At 38.1% G+C, this 27,863-nt stretch overlaps 1 protein-coding gene across 2 annotated transcripts in view; it reads right to left on the reverse strand.

The window, feature by feature from the left end:
• The window catches only part of LOC124722979, a 241,189-nt gene that overhangs the window by 178,651 nt on the left and 34,675 nt on the right, over window positions 1-27,863 (reverse strand). For both annotated transcript variants that reach the window (XM_047248149.1, XM_047248148.1), the window contains exon 2: window positions 5,506-5,543. In XM_047248149.1, coding sequence (XP_047104105.1) covers window positions 5,506-5,543 — 38 coding nt within the window. The remainder of the gene's footprint in view (window positions 1-5,505; window positions 5,544-27,863) is intronic.

Below are 27,863 nucleotides of genomic sequence, written 5' to 3' on the forward strand. Positions count from 1 at the left end.
GACTGCACTGTGTAGCCCAAATGCTATGTTGCATGTGCATATGACTCTTCTTGGTATTTGGGAATTGTTGAGAAGGTGAATTGTGAAGAAGGAGATGTTACAGCAAGATTCATGCATCCTCAAGGATCATCCCCATCCTTCTATTGGCCTGATAATGATGTTTGTGATGTTTCTTTCTCTAATATTCTGTGTGAAGTTGGTATCACCACAGCAACAGGCCGTACTTATTCTCTGAGCAAAGCATCCTCAAAGTTGGTGGAAGAAAAGTGGAACTTATACAAAAAAATATTATCTAAGCATGAAAGTATCTTGTCACGTGTAGTTCCGAATCAACTGTAATGCATATTGCAGCACCAGCATTTTGTGCGGTGTTGACAATATTGGCTTTTGAAAAAATGCTTAAATATTATAAACAAAATTCTATGTACAGGGTTATTACAAATGATTGAAGCAATTTCACAGCTCTACAATAACTTTATTATTTGAGATATTTTCACAATGTTTTGCACACGCATACAAAAACTCAAAAAGTTTTTTTAGGCATTCACAAATGTTTGATATGTGCCCCTTTAGTGATTCGGCAGACATCAAGCCGATAATCAAGTTCCTCCCACACTCGGCGCAGCATGTCCTCATCAATGAGTTCGAAAGCATCGTTGATGCGAGCTCGCAGTTCTGGCACGTTTCTTGGTAGAGGAGGTTTAAACACTGAATCTTTCACATAACCCCACAGAAAGAAATCGCATGGGGTTAAGTCGGGAGAGCGTGGAGGCCATGACATGAATTGCTGATCATGATCTCCACCACGACCGATCCATCGGTTTTCCAATCTCCTGTTTAAGAAATGCCGAACATCATGATGGAAGTGCGGTGGAGCACCATCCTGTTAAAAGATGAAGTCAGCGCTGTTGGTCTCCAGTTGTGGCATGAGCCAATTTTCCAGCATGTCCAGATACACGTGTCCTGTAACATTTTTTTCACAGAAGAAAAAGGGGCCGTAAACTTTAAACTGTGAGATTGCACAAAACACGTTAACTTTTGGTGAATTGCGAATTTGCTGCACGAATGCGTGAGGATTCTCTACCGCCCAGATTCGCACATTGTGTCCGTTCACTTCACCATTAAGAAAAAATGTTGCTTCATTACTGAAAACAAGTTTCGCACTGAACGCATCTTCTTCCATGAGCTGTTGCAACCGCGCCGAAAATTCAAAGCGTTTGACTTTGTCATCGGGTGTCAGGACTTGTAGCAATTGTAAACGGTAAGGCTTCTGCTTTAGCCTTTTCCGTAAGATTTTCCAAACCATCGGCTGTGGTACGTTTAGCTCCCTGCTTGCTTTATTCTTCGACTTCTGCGGGCTACGCGTGAAACTTGCCCGCACGCGTTCAACCGTTTCTTCGTTCACTGCAGGCCGAGCCGTCCATTTCCCCTTACAGAGGCATCCAGAAGCTTTGAACTGCGCATACGATCGCCGAATGGAATTAGCAGTTGGTGGATCTTTGTTGAACTTCGTCCTGAAGTGTCGTTGCACTGTTATGACTGACTAATGTGAGTGCATTTCAAGCACGACATATGCTTTCTCGGCTGCTGTCGCCATTTTGTCTCACTGCGCTCTCGAGCGCTCTGGCGGCAGAAACCTGAAGTGCAGCTTCAGCCGAATAAAACTTTGTGAGTTTTTCTACGTATCTGTAGTGTGTCGTGACCATATGTCAATGAATGGAGCTACAGTGAATTTACGAAATCGCTTCAATCATATGTAATAGCCCTGTATGAGTCAATTCTCAAAACTGATCTTTTGTGTGATGAAACTTTATTATTTGTGGACCACTTTCTAATTTTTTCAGTGTTTTCCAGAGGGGGGGGGGGGCAGTGTCCAAAATATTTTTTTTACAATTTAACAATAAAATTAATTTACAAAAATTTAATTGGACAATTCTAACATGTTTTCAGATACTACATGTCCAAAAGAATATTCAGGGAAAAAGCTGTCAGCATACCATTTTCTGTTTAATAACTGCAGCCAATTTTCAAGTTTGCTTGAAAGTAACACATTGCATCAAACTTTCAGCAATTGTTACCAACAGAATGTCTATAAAGCAATAAAAATTGGAAAAAGTTCGTGATATTAGATACAAAAGTAGTACACAAAATCTCAGTTCACAACTAGATAATGGGTGTCAGGGCCTGGATGAATTGACATGGAATGACCCGAATGTAAACTTCTTGATAAACTGACAGAAGTAATTTCAGAAATATTTAAGGGAATTTCGAGTATTATTTCAGTATATTTGACGTATTAATGGCTGGCAGATTGTATTAGTTGCTGTGTCACACACTTTGATGGTGTTATTACAAGAACTACAGAAGTATTTGGTCAAATCTTGACAAAATATCTTTGTGATGCAGAAATTTAAGTCTTAATATACGTAATGTGAAGTTGGACACTTCCCAAAATACAAAAATGCAGTTTGCTTTTATTACAAAATTTGTTAGTCATTGTAGAAAAAAGTCAAATCATACAAATTACTGAGTAAAACTGCATCGAAAAATTAAGTAGACTGACTTCATTGGCTCACTTCTAAATAAACCAAATGGTTGTCATCAATTTGTAAGCTACTGAGTAAGCATAGCTTAACAATGGAGATACTGCTTTCAAGAAATATTTTTACAGCCGACACCAGATTAGTGCTCAAATGAATTAGTTTACACATGCATCAGGTTGGACTAGCAGAGGACATCTGCCATATACAAAGAAATGCTTTGCAATTGTTTACTAACTTACTCTCCGCACAGGATGAAGAAACAGAAATCCTGGAAAATCTCAACTCACAGGCACCTAAATTACGCATATGTCATGAACAACTACTGCAATAATTCCCAGCACATGTATCTTGTGTGCGCAAACAGAATATCACTTATGCACAGCAGCCCCAGCAGTGACTGAGTATATCCCAGGCAGTGTCCCAGCCGTCACCAGCCTCTCCATCGACAATCAGCACACTGAATCGCCACACTACACACGAGGCCAGCAAAACTGATACCACCAAAAAGATTGGAAATGAACTCTTACACCATTCACATAGCCGATGTTACTCTCTGGTTTGAGCCTTCAGTGGACTGATCTCTGTGGCTACCATCACCTATCTTGGACCAATCCCCAAATCGCGCACAATTACAGACAGAAGTGCGAGGACTAATTTATCTGGAGTGTACGAAATTTTCACCCATTGTTGTACACATTCAAGGAATTGGACAGTTCTCTAAGACATTCTCGATGATCCTTATAATATATAAAGGGATCATTCTGACTTGTCAGAGAATATCTTACAATTATAGCCCAATTGCTACTCTGACTAAAACTCGTAAACATACCGATTCATTTCTCCCTGCCTAGTGGCAAGAAGTGGCTAGATTTTGAAGTAAGAAGTGTTTTAGCTCTGGAATTTGCAAAGGCAGTTGTTTCTACCATAGTCAGATTCACAAATGAAGGCAGTCCACACAGGTAGAGGCACGGACAGGGGTATGGGGATTGCAGCATTGCAGTTTCCAATTGACAGGTGCAGTAGGCACATAGAGGTGCAGACATCAAACAGTTCTTAAGCTTATTTTAAGGGGGTTGCAGGCAGCAAAAAAGATAAGCACAGTCATTGCTCGTACTGGCTACAATATCCACAGTAGAGCACTCCAAAAACTACTGAACAATCATTGGCTGTCAGAGAATACGTGACATCGGGTGCACAGAATAAGCCTAAATCTGAATACCTTCATTCAAGACTGACTACAGTACAATTTACCTGCACTAGTAAGATTTCAGAAAGGTATGCTAGAAATCCAACAGCACAAGAATGCTACTGTTGGGATTGCATTAATTCGTCACTTTTTCTTTTCACTTGTGGCAGCATGATTCTCAAAACTATTGAGTTAACTGTGTAAAACTTTAACATGAGACATACAAAACCATCTTTGTGGTGCACTGTGAGCAGTGGCATATTTAACGCCAGAATGTAAACATCTGTTTTTATCAACTCCTCATAAATCATTTTCCTTATTTATTTATTTATTTTTTTTTTTTTTTAACTGGTTGCACTACATTTTCTCCAGTCCTCATCGAGTTCATTGACAATCTCCATGACAAACAGTATGTAGTTACTGGATCTGTCAACTTCAAGGGAAACACTCATTTTACATTTCCTGGATATAAATTTCTTGACTAATTGAATAAGTTCCTGATGACATCACAGAAATAACTCTGCAATTCAATGGAGAGAACAGCAATTTTGGTGGACTCAAGCAAAGTGATGAACACTGTATAAACATCTTTTCTGTTATGGTTCAACACCTACTGATATCCCTTTATTTAACGAGCACTAGCTCAGGTGAGTGACAATAAGTGAAGGAATAGGTTGTGACCCCCTACAAACAAATTGTCAGAAAGTATTTACAGAATCTACACAAAAGGTAAATTGAGATAGTCATATAATACGAACCAACACCACCTTAACAAAAGTAAGATCATCAGTTTATGGATGCTGAACAAATTTGAGTTTGGATACTACAATGAATAAAGAAACAAGCAGGTAAGTTTGGTACAAAAGTATGAAATAAACATTGATTTAGACATTTAGTAATTAAGTGTAAATAAACAAGAACTCTCATTATGGAAAGGTAAAAATATGTTTGTTTGCATGGCCATCTTCCGCAGCAGCTGTTAAAATCTGTTACTATAGGTTATCCATCTTGAGCTAACCAAAATTGAATTAAAAAGAATTACAGCAGATGTGTTTCGCTTTTATTTATAAAGCATCTTCTGTGGTTATTTTGCAAAATGGATACATATGTTTGTACATTTATCGTTTTATGTTAAAAATAGCATTTTCTTTATAACATTGCTCTGTAAGTTACTTACAGTGTTTCTTTACATATTCTTCTCCTTCCCTCTTTGCTAGCAGCCGTTGGCATTGAGAGCGTGGGGGGGGGGGGGGGGGGGGGGGGGGGGAGGTTCACAGGTTGGCAACACTTACAACATGAACGAAAACAGACATGCATAAACACTGTGGCAGTGCGGAATGAGAAACAGTTTAAGAAAGTGAAAGGCTAAGTAAGTAATGGAGTGCAGGAAATATTGCAGAACTGCAAAAACTGCCACGTGTAAATGGGAAATGCTAGCAAGGAGGGAAGGAAGAGAATATGTAAAGGAACACCACACGTAACTTGCAGATCAACTTTGTAAAGAAAATACTGTTTTTTAAAAATGTACAAATGTATGTATCCAATCTGCAGAATAACCACAGAAGATGCTTCATAAAATAAAAGCAAAATGTGTCTGGTGTAATTCTTTTTCATTAAATTGCAGTCAGCTCAAGACGGATAACCTATAGTAACAGATAAAGATAAGAACATCGAGCATTATATTGATTTGTTCCTTTTAAATCAACAAATATTCACTCTCTTCCCCAAGCTTATTTCTAAAGTGCTTGCAAAAAAATGTTATGTGCAGATATTTACCTGAATATGATGTCTCGACAGAAGTAACTACTGGATATCTGCAAGAAAAATGTAAACTATTAGCATCATTTCTTAATTCTGCACAGCGAATAAGATACATAGGTATTTGCTGTAACAGATGAGCCCTTTAATGACGAACATATTAAAGCAATGAGAATCTGAACATCGTTTCTCAAAATACATTTGTGTATCAACTTTCAATACAAATTGTTCAAATTACATAAAGCTTTAGAGTGTTTGCTGCAAAAATTTGTATTGTTTTCACATCAGCTTGATTTTTTTTAAAGTGTAAAAGAGTAGAGGAAATGAGTGATTCCAGTGTTACTACAAAAAAAGGGGTGGGAAATGGAGAGTTCGCAAATCTGCTGCTGATAAATTTTTTAACAAAATAGTTGTCAGACAAACATATGATATTTCTCAGTGCAGTGTATTGGGTCCAATTCTGTTTTTAATATATAGCATATCAATGACTTTCCAGCAAGGGTGTTTCCCATTGGGCAGTATGTAACAACGTAATGTTGAACATTCACAGAACGAACAGTAAAAACTTCAGCATAAAGAGTGAACAGAATTCTGTCATATAAAACGTAGATGATAACTCTACAGATTGTGTAATGAACACATAGTTTTTGAGGATGAATATTGATTGTCAATTAACACAGAATGAACACACAAATATACTGGCACAAAGAACGTTATCAGCACATTATGCTCTTAGGGTTTTATCATCATTTGTATCAGTCACTGTCTTGTAGTGACATTATTTCTACAGTGAATTCTTAGCTATGGATTCTTTTCTGGGAATCGAAGGCACACAACATCATCAGAATTTTTAAACTGCAGGAAAGAGTCTTAAGAATAATAACTACAAGTATTAGTCAGGCTCACTGTGAACAACTATTTAAAAAACTGAGTACCCTTACTGCACCAAGTAAGTACATCTATCAATCTGTTGTGCATGTCAGGAAAAATATTAATAAGTATTTCACTAATAGCTCTTCCACTAATAGCTCTACACATAATCATGGAACAAGAGTCAATTTGGACTTATGTTTACCATGGAAGAATGAACAAAAACTCAAACCAGCATTTTCTATCAGGGAATGAAACTGAATAATAAACTGCCCAATGAAATGAAACAAAAATATTAGTAAAACTGAACTGTAATTATCCAGATCCGTTGCATCGTGTATGTCATATAACGACATCATTATATTATGTTACACTGCAACTCCAACAGAATCAAAAGAGCAAACACATACAATAATGCGACAGCAACTGAGACTTTGATGTCATACTGAGACCATCTGGTGTATGTAGCAAGCAATAATTCTATAATAGGTTAAATTACCTGCTTAAAAATTTGAAACATTTTACCAAACTATGTGCTTTTCACGGATAACCTGAAGATATAATCAAATAATCTTTGGTCTCCTAATACAAATAAAACTGATTTGTTAAAAAGGTAGCTAAAACGCTCATAAGTAACTCATGCTACACAATTGGATCACTTCTCAGAGTAGGCGGTGAATAATGAAAGGGGACTACTATGACAACATGCCTAATAACAATACAGAATTGCAATGTAATGTTTTACATGTTTAATGTGTCATGGTCAATAGTGCACGATAGTAATGTCTTGTTATTTTCCTGAGCTCAACACCTAACTCATCAGTGGCAATGCTGACTAAGTTTTCCAGACAGACTGAAGGGACGACATTGAGACATTTATTGCATCTACATGACTATTCTACAGTTCACACTGAAGTGCTTGGTATAGGACTCATCACACTGCATTCACATTTCTCTACTGTTCTGCTCTCAAACAGCACATGGGAAAAACAAACCAGTGTTCATGGCCCAGGTCTCACCAGCGGATGACCATAGTGTGTGCATGCAAAACTGTATTTTATAATATAAGATACTTTGTGTGAGTTGTGTATAATAAAAAGAAAGCTGTACAAAAGGAAATGAGGCACTGCAGCTGTTAAGATGCTGATTTCATATTTAGGAGGAAGTTGTTTGCTCTCTCTGGCCATCCTGATTTAGGTTCTCTTAAATCATTCAAGGCAAATACTGGGTTGGTTCCTTCATCAAGGCCATGGCTGGCCACTGTCCTGCCCTCATACAGTATATATTTGTTAGCAAGGATCCATCACAATTTCAAATGAATATCAACGTACAACTACAAAAATAGAAGAAAAAATTACATATATTACTTGCAATTAAAGTTGTCAATGGTGCATAAAGTTGTGCAATGTGTGGATGCAAATTGTTCTACCATTTAACCAGTTGTTACTTACACTGTATCTGAAAAAGTTTCTCCTTGACATCTCCTAGTCTGTGGATGAATTTTTCATTAAATACGAGTCACATTTGCAGAGTAGAAGACAAATATGTTGTTAAATTTACATTATGGTTAGTGAGTAATATGTGCAGCATAAGTAGCCAAAAACCACTTAATTCTGGGGTTCCATTTTATTTTGTTATTAAATTTAAGGCATTATGGTATTCAGTATTTTGTAGATGGCTATTACATAGCCATACACACAAACAAATGTACATGTGTCATGTAATGTGATCTGATCCATGTAATTTTGACACATTGTGCAAATGATTTATACAACACAGAATTTACTAATTTTTCCCTTCCATTTTTCTAAAATACCCCAACATTGGAACCAATGAATTTTTTTAACTCCCTAAATACACTAATGGGACAAAAATTTCCCCTCTCTACTCAACACACATACAACTTGTTCTTCATCTTTATATTGTAGGGGATTAGTTTTTCTGCAGCAAATAGTCACTCTAATCGAATCTTATTTTATTTTAATTCTGAATATGAAGTACAGTGACACTAGGTACTTACAATTTATTTTAAAATATTTTCAGATAACAAAATAAAAATTGAATATTTTCTTAATTTTTGTCCAAAAGAACTTAAATGTGCAAATACTTGAAAACTGTTTGTAATATCAAGAAGAAATCTTGGATTATTAAAAAAAAATTTACAGCAAAGTCAAAAAGTTTTCGCCGCAAAATGACATTTCCTACAGGTAAACAAGAACAGATAGTATATTATCAGTATGTCACTATAGTCCAATTTAGGTCCACACTTTGATACTCATTATCTAAAGGTAAACATTACAGTATGTTTAAGTAAATATGTTCTTACATGCACTTACATATCATGATTATCTGTTGAATGATCTTTGCAATCTCCTCAAACATAGGGAACTGTAACAACACATTCCTTCCAAACTAGTTTGTCATACAGTGCACATTTGTATGAACTGTACCCCTCTCTGTAAGATTTTTTACACCTGGCACAGGTGGCAGCGGATTCCATAAAAAGCTTAACAACCAATGAAATTCAGTTTAAGAGAAGCCTAAAAGATTTATTGGTGGCCAACTCCTTCTACTCCATTGATTAATTTCTCAGTAGAACCAACTGATTTCTGCACAATTTCAGTGCAGTAATGTGTTCATTGTAAATAAGTGTGTGTGTGTGTGTGTGTGTGTGTGTGTGTGTGTGTGTGTGTGTGTGTGTGTACAATCTATCTTCTGCACCATTTCAGTGCAGTAATGTGTTCATTGTAAATAAGTATTATAGTATTGTATTACATGCTTATTACCTTATTGATAAATAAAAAAAACTTTTAAATTCAGTGCATTAGTATTTGTAAAATGATTCTCTCATATAGTGTTCATTAAAAAATGATGTGGAATGGTACATTAACTTATTTGTTTAAGTTGTAAATGTTTGTCATTTATTGTTGTTTTTTCTGACATGTTCCACATCCTGGAGGACCACCTCACTACGGATCAATTGGAATGAAAGTAAATCTAATCTAATCTAATTCAATGTGAATGCCTAGAGCTGTGACACTGCTTTGTGTATAGTCTTCAGCATGATCTACAAGCTTGAAACTGAATTCTCCACCTCTATTTTGGTGTTTGCTACTTTTCTGTAGATTATCCAAGCATTGATGCCTGGTCAATTTAGAATATTGTAAAAATATAAACAGGCCAACTTCTGCAATCAGCTTTACTTGAGCACTTTTGGGTTAGTTGGTCAACAACATGTACTCATACTTTCATTATCATATGTCACTACATCAGGCTTTGACTTCGCCTCAGTTCCAATTTGTACATCTGGATGCAGGGAACAGAGAATACTTGTTTCTTCCGGGCTTTCCTTGATACTGAGCATTCCCTCTCTAATTTTGTTTGTTGTACCAAGAAAGTTTGTTCAGTTTATTTTCAGATGTTGTGCTAGTGAAAATGAGGTGTAGAAGTTGTCATCTATGATGTTTTTTTCTTTATTTAGGTATGGACCCCCAAAATTCTTCCCTAAAAAAATCAGTACCATGGCGAGTTTAATCTTTACCAAGATATCGGAAAGAATTTACCGTATATTTGGAATCTCTGTTAACAGTCATCCAGTATTTCTGGCCATACTTGCCCTGTTTTGAACCCATGGAATGAGTGACACATCTACACACTTGGAATGGAAGAACTGCTCATAGACACAAATATATTGGTGAGGAACGTACGTGGTTAGACAATTTGCTATGAATATCTCCCATACGTTTGACATGAGAGCAAACTTGTTATTTTTTTTCATCACTGACTGTGTCAACCTCAAATAAAACCTGAGGAGTCGCACAATTTCCCAGAATCAATTAAATGACATCACGGACTTGTAAAATTGTATTCCCCTTTTCTTTGACCAAAGAAGATGCACTTCTATTTCTATGAATGTAGTAGCACCCCTAACATGCAGAATAGCTATAAATATATCACGTTCTTCTAATGGTACTAACCATTCTTCACCTGCCAACATTTTATATGCCTCTGCTTCACTGCATTTTTGAATGTGAGAGAGAAAAGGTCCATCAATAAACAAATATCAAGCACTCAAGAAAAAAATCACTTATGACATGCCTTTTCCTGCATGCACAAGGACAAGAATTCTCCTGAAGAACATTTTGCTGTCCAAGCCTTCCAGGAGTTCCAATAATAGTACTGACAGTAATATTACTGAGAAAGCATGTTTTATCTGAATTACATTGTCATGAGAGAATCACGACAAATCCAAGCTAAGTAAGAGGCCAATGCCAAACAGTAATTTCTGGAAAACCAAATTAGGAATCCACCTGGACCTGGCGACTTATTTGTTTTCATCTCTCACTTGCTTCTCAATGGCAAGGATGCCAAGTTCTGTGTCCTCTACACAGGAGTCTGTGCGACAGTCAAATGACTGTATCATCATGCATGAATGAGTTTTCAAATACGAAATTTAAAACTTCAGTTTATTCTTTTCTACCTTCTATTGCCACACCACACTAATCAACGAGTGTCTCAATAGAAGCCCTTGGACCGCTTAGTGATTTTACATAGGTCCAAAATTTTCTTAGGTTCTCGGCAAGTTTCTTTGCTAACGGACCAAAGTCAAAGTAATTGTATGCTTTGTGCATCGCCCTTTTTATAGACAGACTAAGTTCTACTAGCTTTTACCAGTCAACATTTCCGAGTTCCTTAAACAACAAAGTACAGCAATCCCTGTTTCCACAGCATTTTCAGTGTTTTGTTATTAAACCACAGTGGCACTTTTCCATCCTGGAGCACTTAGCACGTCTATACTAGTGAGGAAATAACCTTCACAGTGGCAGATTATGTAAACTGGGCTTGACAACACAAATAAGCAGTTCACTTCCAACCTGAATCTTTCACTCTGCAGCAGAGTGTGCACTGCTTTGGAACTCTCAGGAAGACAAACTATATGTGATCCCACACACAGATTTAATATGGCAGGAAGTTTCCAATACTTCATTAATTTTACATCTCAGTCTTTCAATAGTCTAATGCAAATAGGACAGCTGACATTTTACACTGACCAACACACTGTTGAGTGGAAAAACTTTTGTGGTGATTGACAATTTTCATCTAAAACCTGTTTGTACAGGTGCAGTATGCTAGACGTATGCTGTTTAGTTTATTCCTCAAACTATGTGTTCTAATCATAACCTTTCTTGAAACTTTGTTTTTTCCTGCCCTTCCTAACCTAAAAATGTTCTGCTCTAACACCTGTAACAACTGGTATTTTATCACACATGACAGTAACACCCCCCCCCACACACACACAAAATCTTTACACAATGCTACCCACCTCACACATATTCCTCTGTTTCTTATGTCCGGTGTACATCTTGCAAAACAACTGAATAGCCTCATTTACTCCCCCGATTCCCATGCCACTACAGTTACCCCAATGGAAAACTCTGCAGCACCCATCACACCATATCCCGGATCTCTTAATTCTATGTCAAGTCTGGCAATTTTCACTCACAGTAAATAATGACTTAAGTTAAATAAAGTACCAAGAAAGAGGAAAGCTCACTAAAAAAAAAAACAAACCTTTATGTGACTGTTTATGAGCAAACTACTTTTACAAATTTCCTGAACCATACAAATTAAAGCTTACACTACCTTTGACAACCCTTGAAAGGTTTTATTCATGATATGGTCTAAATGCAATTATAACTACCATACTTGCATTGTGGCACATAGTGACAAAGTAGTTCATACACGCAAGAACTTTTGAGTTAAATAGTCTTGTTGTTGCACAGAAACAACCAGCTTCATGTAAGTTATCAACTTTTTCATGCTTTAAAAATTTCAAAAGTAGATAAATTCAATCCTATTGCAGTCCCACAGTGCATATGAATGTGACAGCAGTATACTATTGGCTAAGGAAAACTTTATAATATTTTATAATATTTGGTAATTGTTCTTGCTCACACATACCTTTGAGCTCTGCTATTTAGAAATCTATTTCAATGTTACAAGTCAAAACTCGTTTTAAAAACTGAATGTGTTCTTTAATTCTTCCACCACCCAACTGCAACCAAATTAATCTTATTTCTAAAGCATAGCTTCTTTACAGACTTCCAAAAAATCAAGTACATGAATTCAGTCCCTATGCAGTTTGAAGAGAGAGAGAGAGAGAGAGAGAGAGAGAGAGAGAGAGAGAGAGAGAGGCATTTGTGAATTCAATATTTGAAGCAGACTAACAGGTTATCCCAACATTCAATTATATATGTAATGGAAGAAAATTTTAGGAACCACTGCTGTCACATTACAGATTACAGTGGCAGCTAGCAGTGCTGCTGGAGTGCAGTAGCCAGCTGCGACTTACAAGGTTCAGAATGTAGCTAAAAAACAGGCAACAAAGCAAGCAAGTAGCAACTGGCCGGCCACTACCACCTGACTCACTGAAATTTCAATAATGAAGTTATTTTAATCGAAGTACAATATATGTGGATGAACTAACATTGTTTACCAACTAACTTGCTCACTGCACTGCTCTTTGCATAGGAATGACCAACACAAAACTGGATGAGCACATGAGTGACAACAGAAGACCTGTCCACCTTGGAGATACCAAGTACACAGCTGCTGAGCACACACTACAGTATGGTGTGAGTGACTGGGCTGCTTGGTATATCACATGGGCTCGGCTCTTTGGATCTTCCCAGCCAGTTTTTCTAAAGTCCAGAGATGGGAATTTTCTCTCTGACATATCCCCAACTCCCGCAACCCTCCCAAACTTAACATTTGTTGTTAACAGTTGTATATCTTCATTTATTTACTAAATAATTTATGGTGTTATATTTTTTTTTTGGTCTCATCTTACAGCTCTATCACTTTTTTGGATTTTCCAAGTCCCATTTACCACTTTCCCTCTGTTATTAGTTGAACTATTCATGTCACTTCTCATTCCTCTATTCTTCTTACTCATTGTTTACTTATCACTTGGTCCTCTACCATTGGTGGATTGAAGCTGGCATAGTACTTACCCAGGGTACAATCTTCAACATCCTTCTCTCTCTCTCTCTCTCTCTCTCTCTCTCTCTCTCTCTCTCTCTCTCTCTCTCTCTCTCTCTCTGACACCTCTCCACTCACTCCTATGTACCCTGTTCCCTTGTCCTCACAATAGGTCAACTCAACGTTTGAGCGATGTGTCTTTCCTTTCTAGTCTTCCACCCTACCCCTCTTTCATCCTGAGGAGAAAGGCACTTCTGAAAGCTAGAATAGTTTGTATTTTTATATGAGTCTTTCAGCAGTACTTAGAATTTTGCCTCCTGAACGCCATGTATTCTTATCATGATTGAAAAAATTAAATTGCGAGGGTTTTGGATACCTCTTCCTGTGAATAAATGTAACTTTTTTACAACAAATAAAAATTAAGATACTGTCAAAACTATATCATATGCACCATTATGATTAATCTAAAAATCTCAACTGATTCCTGATGGTGTGAATAAACTAACTCTATCATGTGAGATGATTTTAGAGTGTTCAAGGCAACTGTCACAACAGAGATGACTAAGGCACACAAAAATCTTTACAAATTCAAGTGTAAAGTTGATAAAGCTATTCCTGCACATATTGTCACACTTTTAATAATCACTTCAAACTGTATTTACATTACCCAGCAGAGTTACTCGTAACTAATGTCATCTAATGGAGCCAAGAAATTATTCGTTTCCTAAAACTACAAGAATAACTAATTTGTACAGTAATTTTTGTGGAGGGACAAAAACATTTATATTAATGTTATTTTACTCCTATTTCCCTAAGATCTGGTAATTTGGGGAAATCACAAATTTCTCATTGCTGGTCAGTTTTACCACTTAAGATGTTTTACAATTGACAGAAAGAAAACGCTCACCATCAATATACAGTCCATTCAGATAATGTGATCTATGTGATTTCATATGCAAAGAAAAGAAACTACACTTTACAGTAAATGAAATCACTGAAAATTACCTTGCCTCGTCCTCAGCTTTGGGCACACTTCTCACAAACCAAAAAATGCGTAAACGAGGTTAATGGAAACTGACTTGATACTCGCTGGCTCCAGCTGCATAATTATAAAATACAGTCCCTTTTTCAGTAAATATAATTTTGAAGGCAATTTTCCCTTCAGAGAAGTAAACATCTGGCATAGGAGCACCCCAATTACTCAAATGGAATCCTTACCATTGTATTGTATTGTATTAAACCGGGGATCTAGAAATGAGAGAGAGGCTTCATCCCACTGCAGCACTCAGCAGTTCACAATCCCACAACAGGCCACAGCAGTCCAGCTGCCCCACCGCCACCCCACACCGAACCCAGGGTTACTGTGTGGTTCGGCCCCCCATGGAACCCCCGGAAACATCTGATACCAGATAAGTGTAACCCCAGATGTTTGCATGGTAGAGTAATTATAGTGTACACATACGTGGAAACGGTGTTTGTGCAGTAATTGCCAACATAGTGTAGCAGAGGCGGAATAAGGGGAACCAGCCTGCATTCGCTGAGGTAGATGGAAAACCGCCTTAAAAACCGTCCACAGGCTGGCCAGCATGCCAGACCTTGACACTAATCCACTGGGCGGATCATGCCGAGGACTGCCACACCTTCCTGCTCAGGAAGCAGCGTGTTACACCACGCAGCCAGTTGGGTGGGCATCCTTACCATTACTTTAACCTACAAGGCTAGTACAAAATAAAAGTAGGATATTCTCAGTAGAATATGAATTTAATAAGAACCTGAAGGTGGAAGACATGAATGATACTGAACTCTATGGTGAGCAAAATATTCCCTCTGGATAAGTTATTTCTGCAAGAAATTTTATTCAAGGTGTGTTGCCAAGCAAGATATGTCATCTGAAGATGTGAAGGTGACCTCTAAAATCCCACTTGAGAGCAATAATGAAGTTTCTTCAAAGGAAGTCTGAAAGAGGATCTCTGCTCACTTCTGATCTCATACAATTTGCATAACACAGCAAATGACTACACTAGAATAATTACAAACAGTGTTTCTATATAGATTATACTGTCACCAACATATAGGCAGATAACTATAAAGTAACAGAATCTAAAAACTATCTGTCTGATCACGAAGGACAAGTAACCTAAGCAGAACAAAGTCTGAAGCCCAGGAAGCTCTATATTAAATACCAAGAAATGCATCACAGAAACAAGGGTTACTTCAAGGCTACAATGTTACTTTTTAAATGAATGTCTACACAGACATGGCTTTGGTTAATACATTGGTATGGTTTAGTTGTGCTTCCTTGTTTTTATTTATCTCATTTAATGGATCCAAGTGTCTCATTACTCTGTAAACACATTCTCTGTCTTCCCTTCTGGCAGCGCCACCTACTATGGTGTCGGTCACTAGTAGTAGGAGCCATAAATACGTGCCATAAGGACACTTTATACACCTGGCCTGTGTTGCAAACCTGTCCTTCATTGTCTAAGGAGTGAATACGCATAAACACAGGTAACATGTGACTCTCATGATTCTATTCTTTATATTACGCACATCCTCTGTGAACCAAGGTCTATAAGCTCTCTATATTTGTTCCTTTAACTTTATTTACATGGTTTCTTATGTTTGTTCCATTTACTGCTCTTCACCTTGAAACATTTTCTTATTTCTGTAGGTGCACGTGTCCCGTACATTTTATTGGACAACATGCCATTTTCGGTGATTGCGGGACTTACTGTACTCTTGCTAGTAGTTCCCAAGTGTTTGTACCTGGTGGATGTGTCCTGTAAATTTTATTACATGACTTGCCATTTTTGGTGATTGCAGGACTTTCTGAACACTTGGCAGTGGTCCACAAGTGTTTTTAGCCCGTGACTGTCTTTGGTTATGCTCTTTTCACAACTTAGTTCATGGTTTCACAATTGCTTTATATATATATAAAGTAATGTGACTAATCTGACTGCTCACATAGTCACAAACACGAAAGGTAACACATAAAAATACAGCCCCAAGGAAATCTGATAGGAAAATTCACTACAGAGAAACCCGGTAACTTTAGACCTTGTTGCTGCGATGCATTTCTTGGTATTTACTCAAGAGCTTCCTGGGCTTCAAACTTTGTTCTGCTGAGGTTACTCGTCCTTTGTGATCAGGCAGATGTTTTCAGATTCTGTTACTTTACAGTCATTTGCCTGTGTGTTGGTGACAATATAATCTATACAGAAAAACTGTTTGTAATTATTCTAGTGTACTCATTGGCTGTGTTATGCAAATTGTATGAGATCAGAAGTGAGCAGAGATCCTCTTTCAGTTTCACTACGTTACTGTAATAATTGTTAATGTCATCACACGGTAAAATTTTCTAGTTTCCTTTGCACCTGCTAACCTTACTTAACACACTATATAATTTTCTTAAATATGATGTGGCTCTACTGTCAGGTGAATATATAAATTGATTATTATATATTTTGTATTTTTAATGACTATTTCATTAATTTGCACAAAAATTTAACGAAGTATAAGTCAACTCCAACAACAACTGCTATGAATGCTTTAATACAGAAAAGACGTACATTATGAAATTGTATACACCTTGGAGCCAACAAGGGAAGAAGAAATAATGAGAATCATAAATAAGTTGAAAAACACCAAGACCAGAACATCTATGGTATGTCGAATAAGATTATTAAATTCTCATGCAAATTCATTATTAAATCCTTGACCAACATGATTAATGACAACATCACAGGAGGACTGTATCCAGATGGTTAAAAAATCACTATAGCAATGTACTACTGCACAAAAACTGCAACACTACAGACCTGTTAGTGTTAGACCAGTAATATCTAAAATCTTCTAATGCATTCTGTATAAAAGATCAATAAGCTTCTTCACATCACAGCCAGAAGCCAATGCAGATTCTAAAAAAATAAATCCACTAGCTCAGCAACACGAGAACTTTGAGACTATGTGCTGCAAACATTTTACAGGAAGGAATCAAAATTTAGTGTGTAGGACATTGTCAACTGAAAGGCATGACAATTAACTTAGAGATGTCCCCTTCAGTTGTAATATTTATTTATTTTAACCAGCACTGGTTTTGGGATTTTAAACTCTCATGTTCAGGTGAATGAAATTTCTGTATTTGGTAACACATAACATGTGGTCAGGCTAGTCAGTGCAAGAACTCCAAATCACTGCTGCATGTTGACAAACTGTCTGTCACTGGGTGACCTGCTGCAAGCACTGACTGGCCTGACCGCAGTTTGTGTGTTAAATATAAACATTTCATATGCCTGAAGATGAGACTTTAATATCCCAAAACTGGTTGTGGTTTGAATAAATAATTAGTACAACTGAAGCATATCTCTCTAAATTAATTATCACGAAGGAATCAATGTTTAGAGTATGCTGCGACCTATTAAAAGCATTCAGTCTAGTTAATCACAACATTCTTCTTGAAAAACCATAATTCCATGGAGTGAGAGACCCTACATACAATCCTATGAAAGCCTGCTTAATGAACAGATACTAATAGAAGAACAAAGTCAAAAGGGTAACCAAGCATTCAGCATCAATCATTGACCATATACTCACTGACTTGGAGAAAGAAAGTGGTAATGATGTAGTAGATAACCTTGGCCTTGCAGATCATTAAAGTCAGTTCTTAAAATTAAACATAGCTGTAGAAAACAAAACAAATATTCACATGTAGAAGGGTTTTCTCTAAGCCAAAAAGGGTTGAATTTGCCACACCATTGAACAGTGAAACGCTGGAACAAGTGTACAAGTAGACTAGAACGAATGGAAAATTTCCACAGTTTCTATCAATATTTAAATTCAAATTTGAAGAAGTGTTCCCAAAAGTATTAAGAGACATTAAAGCACAAAACAAAAGTTATCGTGACCAATGGGATAAGGAAATACTACATAACCCTCAAGCACCTCAAGAAACAATCAAAATGACACTGCCTTTCAAAAATACTACCTAACATACAAAAACACACATAGAAAAGTTTTACTCACATAGAAAAATTTTACTAACAGCCAAAAGGTCTCAAAATGATAAATTTATAAAAAGGCAGGAAACAAAATAAAAGCAGCCTGGAATGTCACCAAGAGGAGACAAATAGAAAAAAGACAAAACAGAAAAATTCATAATTTAGCACAATGCTACCACAATACATACCAGAAAAGAAGCAAACTTTGCAAGTCAACACTTTGGCAACATAGCTACTAAGTTAAACACAAATTTGGTAAAATACAGTCTGCACAAACACTGAACTACATTTCAAACACAATGAAGCTGCGAACTGCCACTGCAGAGTAACTAGGCAATGTTGTTTGTAGCCAAAAAACTAAAACAGCAGCAGGCACAGATCAAGTGCCTATGTACTCTCTGAGGGATTGTATGGGCAATATCAAAGACCCTTTAGTGCACATCATAAATTAATCATTCACCACAGGTCGCTTTCCAAAGAGACTGAAGTATGCAAACATCTACATACATAATCTTTGTGGTCCTTATGAGAAATGTATGCTAGCAGCAGTAGGATTGTTCTGCAGTCAGGTTCCAATTTTCTCAACAGTGTCCCTTGAAAAAAATTTCACCTTCCCTCCACAGATTTCCAATTGAATCCACAATGCATCTCCATAACACTTGTGTGTTACCGACCAGTAACAAATCTAGCAGTCTGCCTCTGAATTACTGCAATGTCTTCCTTTAATCTGACCTAGTGGGGATACCAAACACTCGAGCAGTACTCAAGAACAGATCACACTAGCTTCCTATATGAGGTCTCCTTTACAGATGAGCCACACTTTCCTAAAATTCTCCCAACAAACCAAAGTCGATCATTCACCTTCCCTACCACAATCTTTACGTACTCATTCCATTTCATATCACTTTGCAACATTATGCCCGGATATTTAAATAATGGTACTGTCCAACAGGATACTATTAATGCTGTATTTGAACATCAGCAGATTGTTTTTCCGACTCACCTGTATTAACTTACATTTTTCTACATTTAGACCTGCCATTCATCACACCAACTAGAAATTTTGTTTATGTCATCTTGCATCATCCAACAGCCAGTCATCTTCGACACTTTCCTGTACAACACAGCATCAGCTGCTAACAACTGCAGATTGCTGCTCACCCTGCCCACCACATCATTTATTTATATGGAAAATAATAGTGGTCTTATCACACTTCCCTGTAACGTTCCTGAAAATAAGCTGGATCTGATGAACACTTGCTATCTAGGACAACATACTGGGTTCTATTATTTGGAAAGTCTTTGAGCTACTCACATTCTGGGATCATCATCTGTATGCTCGTACCTTCATTAGCAGTGGGGTATCACGTTGAATGCTTTTCAGAAATCTAGAAGTATGGAACCTGCTTGTTGCCCTTCATTCATAGTTCACGGTATATCATGTGAGCAAAGGGCGAACTGAGTTTCACATGAGTGGTGCTTTCTAAAACTGTGCTGATTCACGTACATAAGCTTAGCTTTCCAGTCTCTAGGAAATTTATTATATTTGACCTCAGAATATGTTCTAGAATTCTGTAGCAAACCTATGTTAAGTACACTGGGCTGTAATTTTGCAGGTCCGTTCTTTTCCCCTTCTTATATACAAGAGTCACCTGTGACTTTTTCCAGTCACTTAGAACTTTGTGCTGCACAAGAGATTCATGATAAATGCAAACTAAGCACAGGGCCAATGCCATAGAGTACTCTTTGCGAAACCGAATCTGAATTCCATCCAGACCTAATGTATGATTTGTTTTCAACTGTTTCAGTTGTTTCTCTACACCAGGGATGCTTATTATTATGTCATCCTTACAGGACTGTGTGTGATGATCAAACGATGGTGTATTTTACGATTCTCCTGTGTGAGCAATTTGTTACAGGCAGAATTCAAAAGTTTGACTTTTGTTTTGCTATCACCAATTGCCACATCAGACTGGTCAATGAGTGAGTGGATCCAAGTCTTAGACCTGCTTAGAGATTCTACATAGAACCAGAATTCTCTCAGGTCCTTGGCAGACCTTTTGCTAAGTATGATGGTAGTAGTAGTTGCATGCTTCACACACTGATCTTTTCACAGACACACAAATCTCTACTAACTCTTGCCTATCATCATTAACGTATTCTCTTTTGAACTGAGAGTGCAACTGCCTTTGCTTCCTCAGTGTTTTCTGAATTTTGTTGCAAAAACCACAGTGGGTCTTCTCTATCCTTAATCCAATTATTAGCAGCATACTTGCCAAGAGCACAATTTACAATCTGTTTAAACTTTGCCCATACTCCCTCTATGTCCATCATACTGGAATTAAATGACTGCAATATACTGTCTAAGTGAGATACTAACAACTGCTTATGTGCTCTTTCTAGCAGAAACACTCTCCTAGCCTTCTTGACTGATTTATTAACTTTCGCAAAAATAGTCTCTATGATGACATCACGATCACTAATCCCCGACTACAGCGTCATCAACGAGGTCCAACCTGTTTGTAGCTACAAGGCCTAAGATATTTCCATTGTGTGTGGGCTGCTTAACTAGCTGCTCACGACAATTTTCAGAAAACTGTGTTTACACGTACTTCACAAGACTGACTGCTTTCACCCACCCTGCAAAGAATCCATAGATGTCCCAGTCAATACTCTGTAGGTTAAAGTTGCCTCCAACTAGTACTGCATCATCTGGTTATCTACAACCATACACTTTCTTTGACTTACTCTAGAAATGTTACAGCAGTATCAAGTGGCCAGTAGAAACATCCAACAATTAACTTGGTTTACCTAGACTTGTCATATGTGACCAAATGATTTCACTGTCACACTCAATTTCAAGCTCAATAGAGAGAATATTTTTGTCAACTGCAATGAATACTCTCCCTCCTATGACATTTAATTTGTCTTTATGAGAAACATTCCATGACACGCTAAATATCTGAGAGCTTTCTACTTCAGGTTTTAGCCAGCTCTCAGCCTCAAGAATAATATGTGTGCAAGAACTGTCATGGAGGGCAGTAAATTCAGCAACTTTGTAATGAACACTCCGACAATTTGCTGATAAAATTTTGACAGTCAAAATGTCTTTACTCTTAACACAGTCTATGTCCCTAACTGTGAATCAACTAATGTGTCTTCATTAAAGTATCTCAAACTACCGCCTAGCCTAAAAAAAAAAAAACATGTACACTTCACAAGTACTCTGCTACCCAAGTAGGTGCTTCCCTAGTGTAGTGGGTCCCTGATTTATCAAGGGGAGTCCTACAAATCCTGACCTAATAATGCAGGTCTAGAAATCTGCAGCCACGACCACTGCAGAGACAACAAAGCCCTTGGTTGAGACTCTCCACATGGCTCCAAATAAGAAAACCCTGATCAGCTCTGGGAACAATGTTGCAAATTGCAAGCTGCCTCTGTGTAAGAAAGGTGACTGTGAAAAAGTAAAAAATTATAGGCTCATCTCTTTACTGTCGTAATCTTCATAAGTAATAGGGACAATAACGAAAATTAGACTGATGGGGTACCTAACAAAATATCTTCCTTGAGGTTAGCAAAGTCTCTGATACAATAGCCCATACAATTCTGTTAAATAAACTGGACACTTTAGGTATAAGAGGGGTATCGAGTACGTGGTTTCATTCATACCTGAAAAACAGAGTGCCACGAGTAGAGAGCTCTGAAACAAACTCCAAACCATACCATAAAACACCTTTCTAAGCCAGAATATATTAATATTGGAATCCCCCAAGGAAGTGTGCTTGGCCCAATATTCTTCCTGATAATTATCAACCAGTGAAACAAAACTGTTTGCTGATGACAGTAACATTTTAATCGGTGATGCATCACCAAGTGCACTAAATGACAAAGCTGAAGAAACACTCATGCACGTATGCAGGTGGGTATACAACAGTAACTGAACCTTAAATGTAAAAGTTTCCACTACTACTACTACTAATACGTGATTAGGCCCAGTGGACCGCATGCATCTACAAGTTTCCTCCTCCACTGTATTCTGTCCATTGCTGCTATCTGCCATCCATTCATTCACATCTATTGACACTTGGTTTAAATCTTCATGGAGTCCATCCCTCCAACACTTCTTGGGTCTCCCTGGTGGTCTGTTTCCTGTAGGTGTGAAATCCAGGAGCTTCCGAGGCCATCTGTGATCCTCCATCCGGGCCACAAGGCCGGCCCACTGCATTCGTTTGGCTTTGACAGTTCCTGCTATGTTGGGCTGCTGGTATAGTTCCTCAAGCTCTTGGTTGTATCTGATCCTCCATTCCCCTGTATCTGCATCCAGAACCAGACCGAAGATCTTCCGAAGCACTTTTCTCTCAAAAACAAGGAGCTTATGGAAGTCCTGTTTCCGGATACTCCATGTATATAGAACAACAAGCTGGATCAGGGTTTTGTACAGTCGAATCTTGAACTGTCTGGAGGGATATTTGGACCGAAGCAGTTGTGCTAGGCTGTGGTAAGATCGGTTTCCTGCTTGTATTCTAGCATTGATCTCTGCTTCACATGACAGGTTCTCAGTGAAAAGTGCCCTTAGGTATTTGAATTTTTGCACTCTCTTGTAGGAATGGTCCCCAACCTGCAATGATTGTAGATGATCAGCAGTCTGACAATGACCACGCGTCATAACGAGGTACTCTGTCTTGGCTTCGTTTAAGTTTAGCCCAAATTTGCTGGCAGCCTCCTTTAGTGCTTTGGTCATTTGTTCCTACTCCTCTTCCGACCTAGAGAGTAAACAGATGTTGTCTGCATAGCGTAAGTATGCCAGTCTCTTTCCTTCGATTTCAATCCCTTCATTCTCTTGGAAGGTCTCACGTACGATCTTCTCGAGGGCAAAGTTGAACAGGATAGGGGACAACCCATCTCCACAGAAGCAGAAAACCCAAAAATAACACACCAAAAGTGAAAGTTACGTTCATAGAATGTGTAGCACAAATAAAATTTCTAGGGATGCATGATGATGCACAACTAACTGTCTAAGGATATTGCTACACTCAGGAAGCAGCTTCAGCATACTTTTCACTTAGAATAATAAATTCAGTGTACAGTAGCTCGTGCACCAGAACAACATATTTTGTATATGTTCGTTCTGTAATTAGTAACTGGATAATGTTCTGGGGAACAATGAGCAAAATATACAAACTATATTTGTGCTCCACAAAAAGGTCATATGAGTGACAACAAAAAGTCACAAGAGAACTCTCTCCACTGAGTAGTTTAAATCTATAGGAATCTTTACTGTTCCATATGAATACATTCTACAAACAGCAATCCATATAATGAAAGACATTGATAAGTACCTAATGAACACTTCTCTACATGACCATGGAACCAGATCCAGCCATCAATTACATCTCAGTAAAGAAAAACAAAACTAAACCCAAAGTAGTGTGCTATATAATGGAATTAAACTACATAGTAAACTTCTAGAAGAGTTAAAAGACAAAAGTGAAATACATGCCTCCAGGAACACCCTAAAAATTATGTCAGAAAAGTGTTGTTCTACCGTTAGGATTGTCTAAAATAATGTGTAAATTTTTGTTAAAAATTATGCAAATGATTAATTACAGAAATTGAGAGGTATTTTACAATATGATAAATAGAATAGTGAAATAATATGTATAAAAAGTTAATGTAGTAAGGTAAACAATGTACATATTGATTTGTGTGTGGAATTGTTTACATTTATGTATCTTTGTGTCTGTATTGTTTATATTTGTGTGTTGACAACATCCATACAGTTCATATTGTCTACAGATGGATAAATAAATAAACAGATGAGCAGAGAAATAAATACTACTCAGACATGGGGATGATTCAAACTGGTATGCCACAGGGAAGTGTCCTAAAGCCACTGCTTTTCTTGGTATATAGGTACAATCACCTACAACTTGCACCACAAATATTGCAAAATAAAAAGTGCTATTGATGTGCAGTTTTCGCAGAATGGACTGGTAGTCAGGGGCTCATATTGTTGTCAGTCAACAGATTGTAATAATAATGGGTGGGGCAAATAAAGGTGTCCCGGACGAGTGGATACGATTGATCATGAATGTATGCAGCATATAACCACACCCCAACAGGAATGACCAACTGCCAATACAGTCAGGTGACCCTTGGATCACATTTACACAATCTTCATGCCTGGCAGTTGTTAGCAGAGGTCAGTCTGGTCACAGCCCTAGCTGGCAACCCAGGTCAACTTGTCTGTCAGAGCGCAATTACTTTGTGGCAAGAGCCCTCAAGTGTATTGCAACAACCCTCTCATAGTCTTCAAGAACTGCAGCAGAACATTTCAGATGGTACTGCATCAATTCCAGCAGTCAAGCTTCGATCTACCTTCTTCAGCAAACTTGCTGACAAGGGTCCAAAAGAGGCAAGAAATGAATGGTGGTCTAAAGTGTGTGTGTGTGTGTGTTTTTATATATATATATATATATATATATATATATATATATATATATATATATATATATATATATATATATATATATATATATATATATATATATATTTTTTTTTTTTTTTTTTTTTTTTTTTTTTTTTTTTTTTTTTTTTGTCCAAACATACACTTTCTTACATGGAACAACGTCTATTGACATCCATGAACTAAATGCACGGAAAATCAGAATTTCAATTACGTTATTTGCACTATTCTAATGTGAGTCGTTCATGAGATGTCTTATTTTGAAAAGTTCCCACACCAACACTCGTAAAATACCTGTGTTGGCATACACTCAAGAACAACACAAACGCATATACTAGTTATGTGGGTTCTGACCAGTAACAAGGCACTGACCACCACAGGTTGTGTTCAAAATGACCATCGGCAGTGGCAATACATGCTTCCGGTCTGGTATGGAATGACTGTTGCACACAGGCTATCATTTCAGCAGAGATGTCCAAGCAGGCTGCAATAATATGTCACCGCATACCATTGGATGTAGTTGGCATGTTCTTGTAGACAGAGTCTTTCAGCTTTCCCCAGAGAAGAAAGTCTACAGGCGTCAAACCTGGGGAATGGCCCGGTCAAGGTACAGGTCCTCTGTGATCAATCCACAATTTGGAAACATTTCATGAAGACACCGTAGTACTTCATGCACTATGGGCTGGACAGTCATCATGTTAGTACCACAGGTTCTTCCTAGTCCGGAGAGAAATGTTTGCTAGTATCCCTGGAAAACTGTCTGTTAGGGGACTGTGATATTTGTGTGCGTTCAGTGTTCCGTCTATAAAAAACAGGCCTATGAACTGATGGTTGACTGTCCCATACCACACGTTTACACTGAATAGACGCTGACTTTCCACCTGACAAAGCCCACAGAGATTATCCGTAGACCAATAGTGCATGTTTCGGAGGTTTAACTGGTCATGATTAATAAATGTGGCTTCATCACTAAACGAGATACACAATACATCTGGAGTATCCTGTGTCCATACCCACATACAGAAGTTAATATGATACTTATCATCATTTCTATTGTAGCGTATTGACTATTCGATCGAAAAGTACGACAGACTGGAAGTGAGTTGCAAAAGAGCCAGCTGCAGGCAGGAAGGAAGGATCGAGTGTTATACATATTGCAAAACAAAACAAAGCTAACAGGCTTTGCAAAGCAGAGCCAGCTGGGTGCAGTATAACAACAGCAGACACTGCAATAAGCTATTGGAAGGACAAAAGTATTTCCTCACTTCCCATGTGAGTACGTGCCTTAAGCCCTAAACAAAATAGTCTGGAGCATGTAAGTACTTATCCATTTGTGTTACACTATTCTTGTCTCAGTATCGCACCCTACACAAGTCTGTGGCACCTGAAGTGGCATCCTGGAATGTAGTGCAGGGTCTGCTGTTCAATCACAGGACAGGGCTGCACATCCTGAGTCATGAAAGCAGCCACCACCGGAGCAGAGAGCCGCCCGCTCACTGGAGGGGTTCATGGCCACCCCTGCAGAAATGTCAGCTGCATCACGGTCACAGCCAGAGACATCGCTAACAGCGGCACTCCAAAGACGCTTCGCTCATCCCTCTCTTTGTGCTGTCAGCAATGCTGGACTTCTATTGTTTTGCATGAGAGGCAACTGGACGCCCCCAACAACCTGTTCTTGATGTACAAGGGTGATTTGAAAAGTTCTCAGAATCACCACGAAAGGTCAGTGCTAGTGCAACGAGTTGTTTACGTGATATTCATGTGGAGGTGACATGGCTCTGTTGTTGTTCCCATGTAGTGATTTGTGAAGACAGGGGGGGGGGGGAGGGGGGGGGAGAGGGGGAGAGAGGGAGGGAGGGAGGGAGGGGGGGGGGAAGAGAGAGAGAGAGAGAGAGAGAGAGAGATATTTGGGCAGCAATTAAGTACTTCATAAAGAAGGGTATGAAAGCAATGGACATTCATCCCGGTTTCCAGAATACACTGGGGGACTCTGCTCCTTCATATTCAAATGTTACCAAGTGGACAAATGAATTCAAATTTGGTCGGGATAGCTTAGATGATGATTCGCACAGTGGTCGCCCAAGATGTGTCACTACTTCAGATATCATTGCAAAAGTGCACAAAATGTGTCACGGAGGATAGCCGATTGAAAGGGCTTGAAATTGCTCATGCTTGCCAGATGTCATCTGAAAGGTTGTATCACATTTTAACTGAAGAATTAAAAAGAAAAAAAAATTATCTGTAAGATGGGTGCCACAATTCTTTATGCACACCCGCACACATGTGCTGTCGCCATGGCAAAATTACACGAACTATGGTATGAATTGTTGCCACACCCACCTTATTCACCTGATATGGCTGTCAGACTTCCATCTCTTTCCAAAACTGAATATTTTTCTTGGTGGACGAAGATTCACTTCAAACTAAGAATTGATAGCCGGAGTTGACAACTATTTTGCAGGCCTGGAGGAAACTCATTTTCGAGATGGGATCAAGGCACTGGGACATCGTTGGACCAAGTGCATTAATCTACAAGGAGACTACGTTGAAAAATAAAGTTTCAGTGATGTAAGTACTTTTTTCTATTCTGTTCCGAGAACTTTTCAAACCACCCTCGTACTACGGCTGAGGGCTGGAATAAAGGAGTTAATCACACAAATCTACTGCCATTCTGACATTTCAATCCATGGGTCATCTAACAATGGTGTCAGGTCACTGACGTCACCTTCTTAGAGCAACATCTGAACCTATAGCCTGCGGTATGGTGAGTCCAACAATTTTGATTGTATTTTGCTCATGGAGAAAAGGTTTGAAGGTCATGCATTTTGTAAAGTAGATTTCACTGTGAGTAGAGAACCGGTGGATTAGTCTAGTTTTGGATATAATGAAAGTCAGATTGTTTAGTGCCTGTCAGATGTGCATAGTGTAGCCTTGAAGGCCATTCAGCACCTTGTATGGGATCAGTTCAAGTAAAATGTTATACATGTAATCATTAGGAGCATATAGAAAGCCAATGCCAGGAGTCAAGACTGCTAGTGATTAGACATAAGAAGTAAGAATTA

Source organism: Schistocerca piceifrons, chromosome X (assembly GCF_021461385.2).
Source record: "Schistocerca piceifrons isolate TAMUIC-IGC-003096 chromosome X, iqSchPice1.1, whole genome shotgun sequence".
NCBI classification, from domain to species: domain Eukaryota; kingdom Metazoa; phylum Arthropoda; class Insecta; order Orthoptera; family Acrididae; genus Schistocerca; species Schistocerca piceifrons.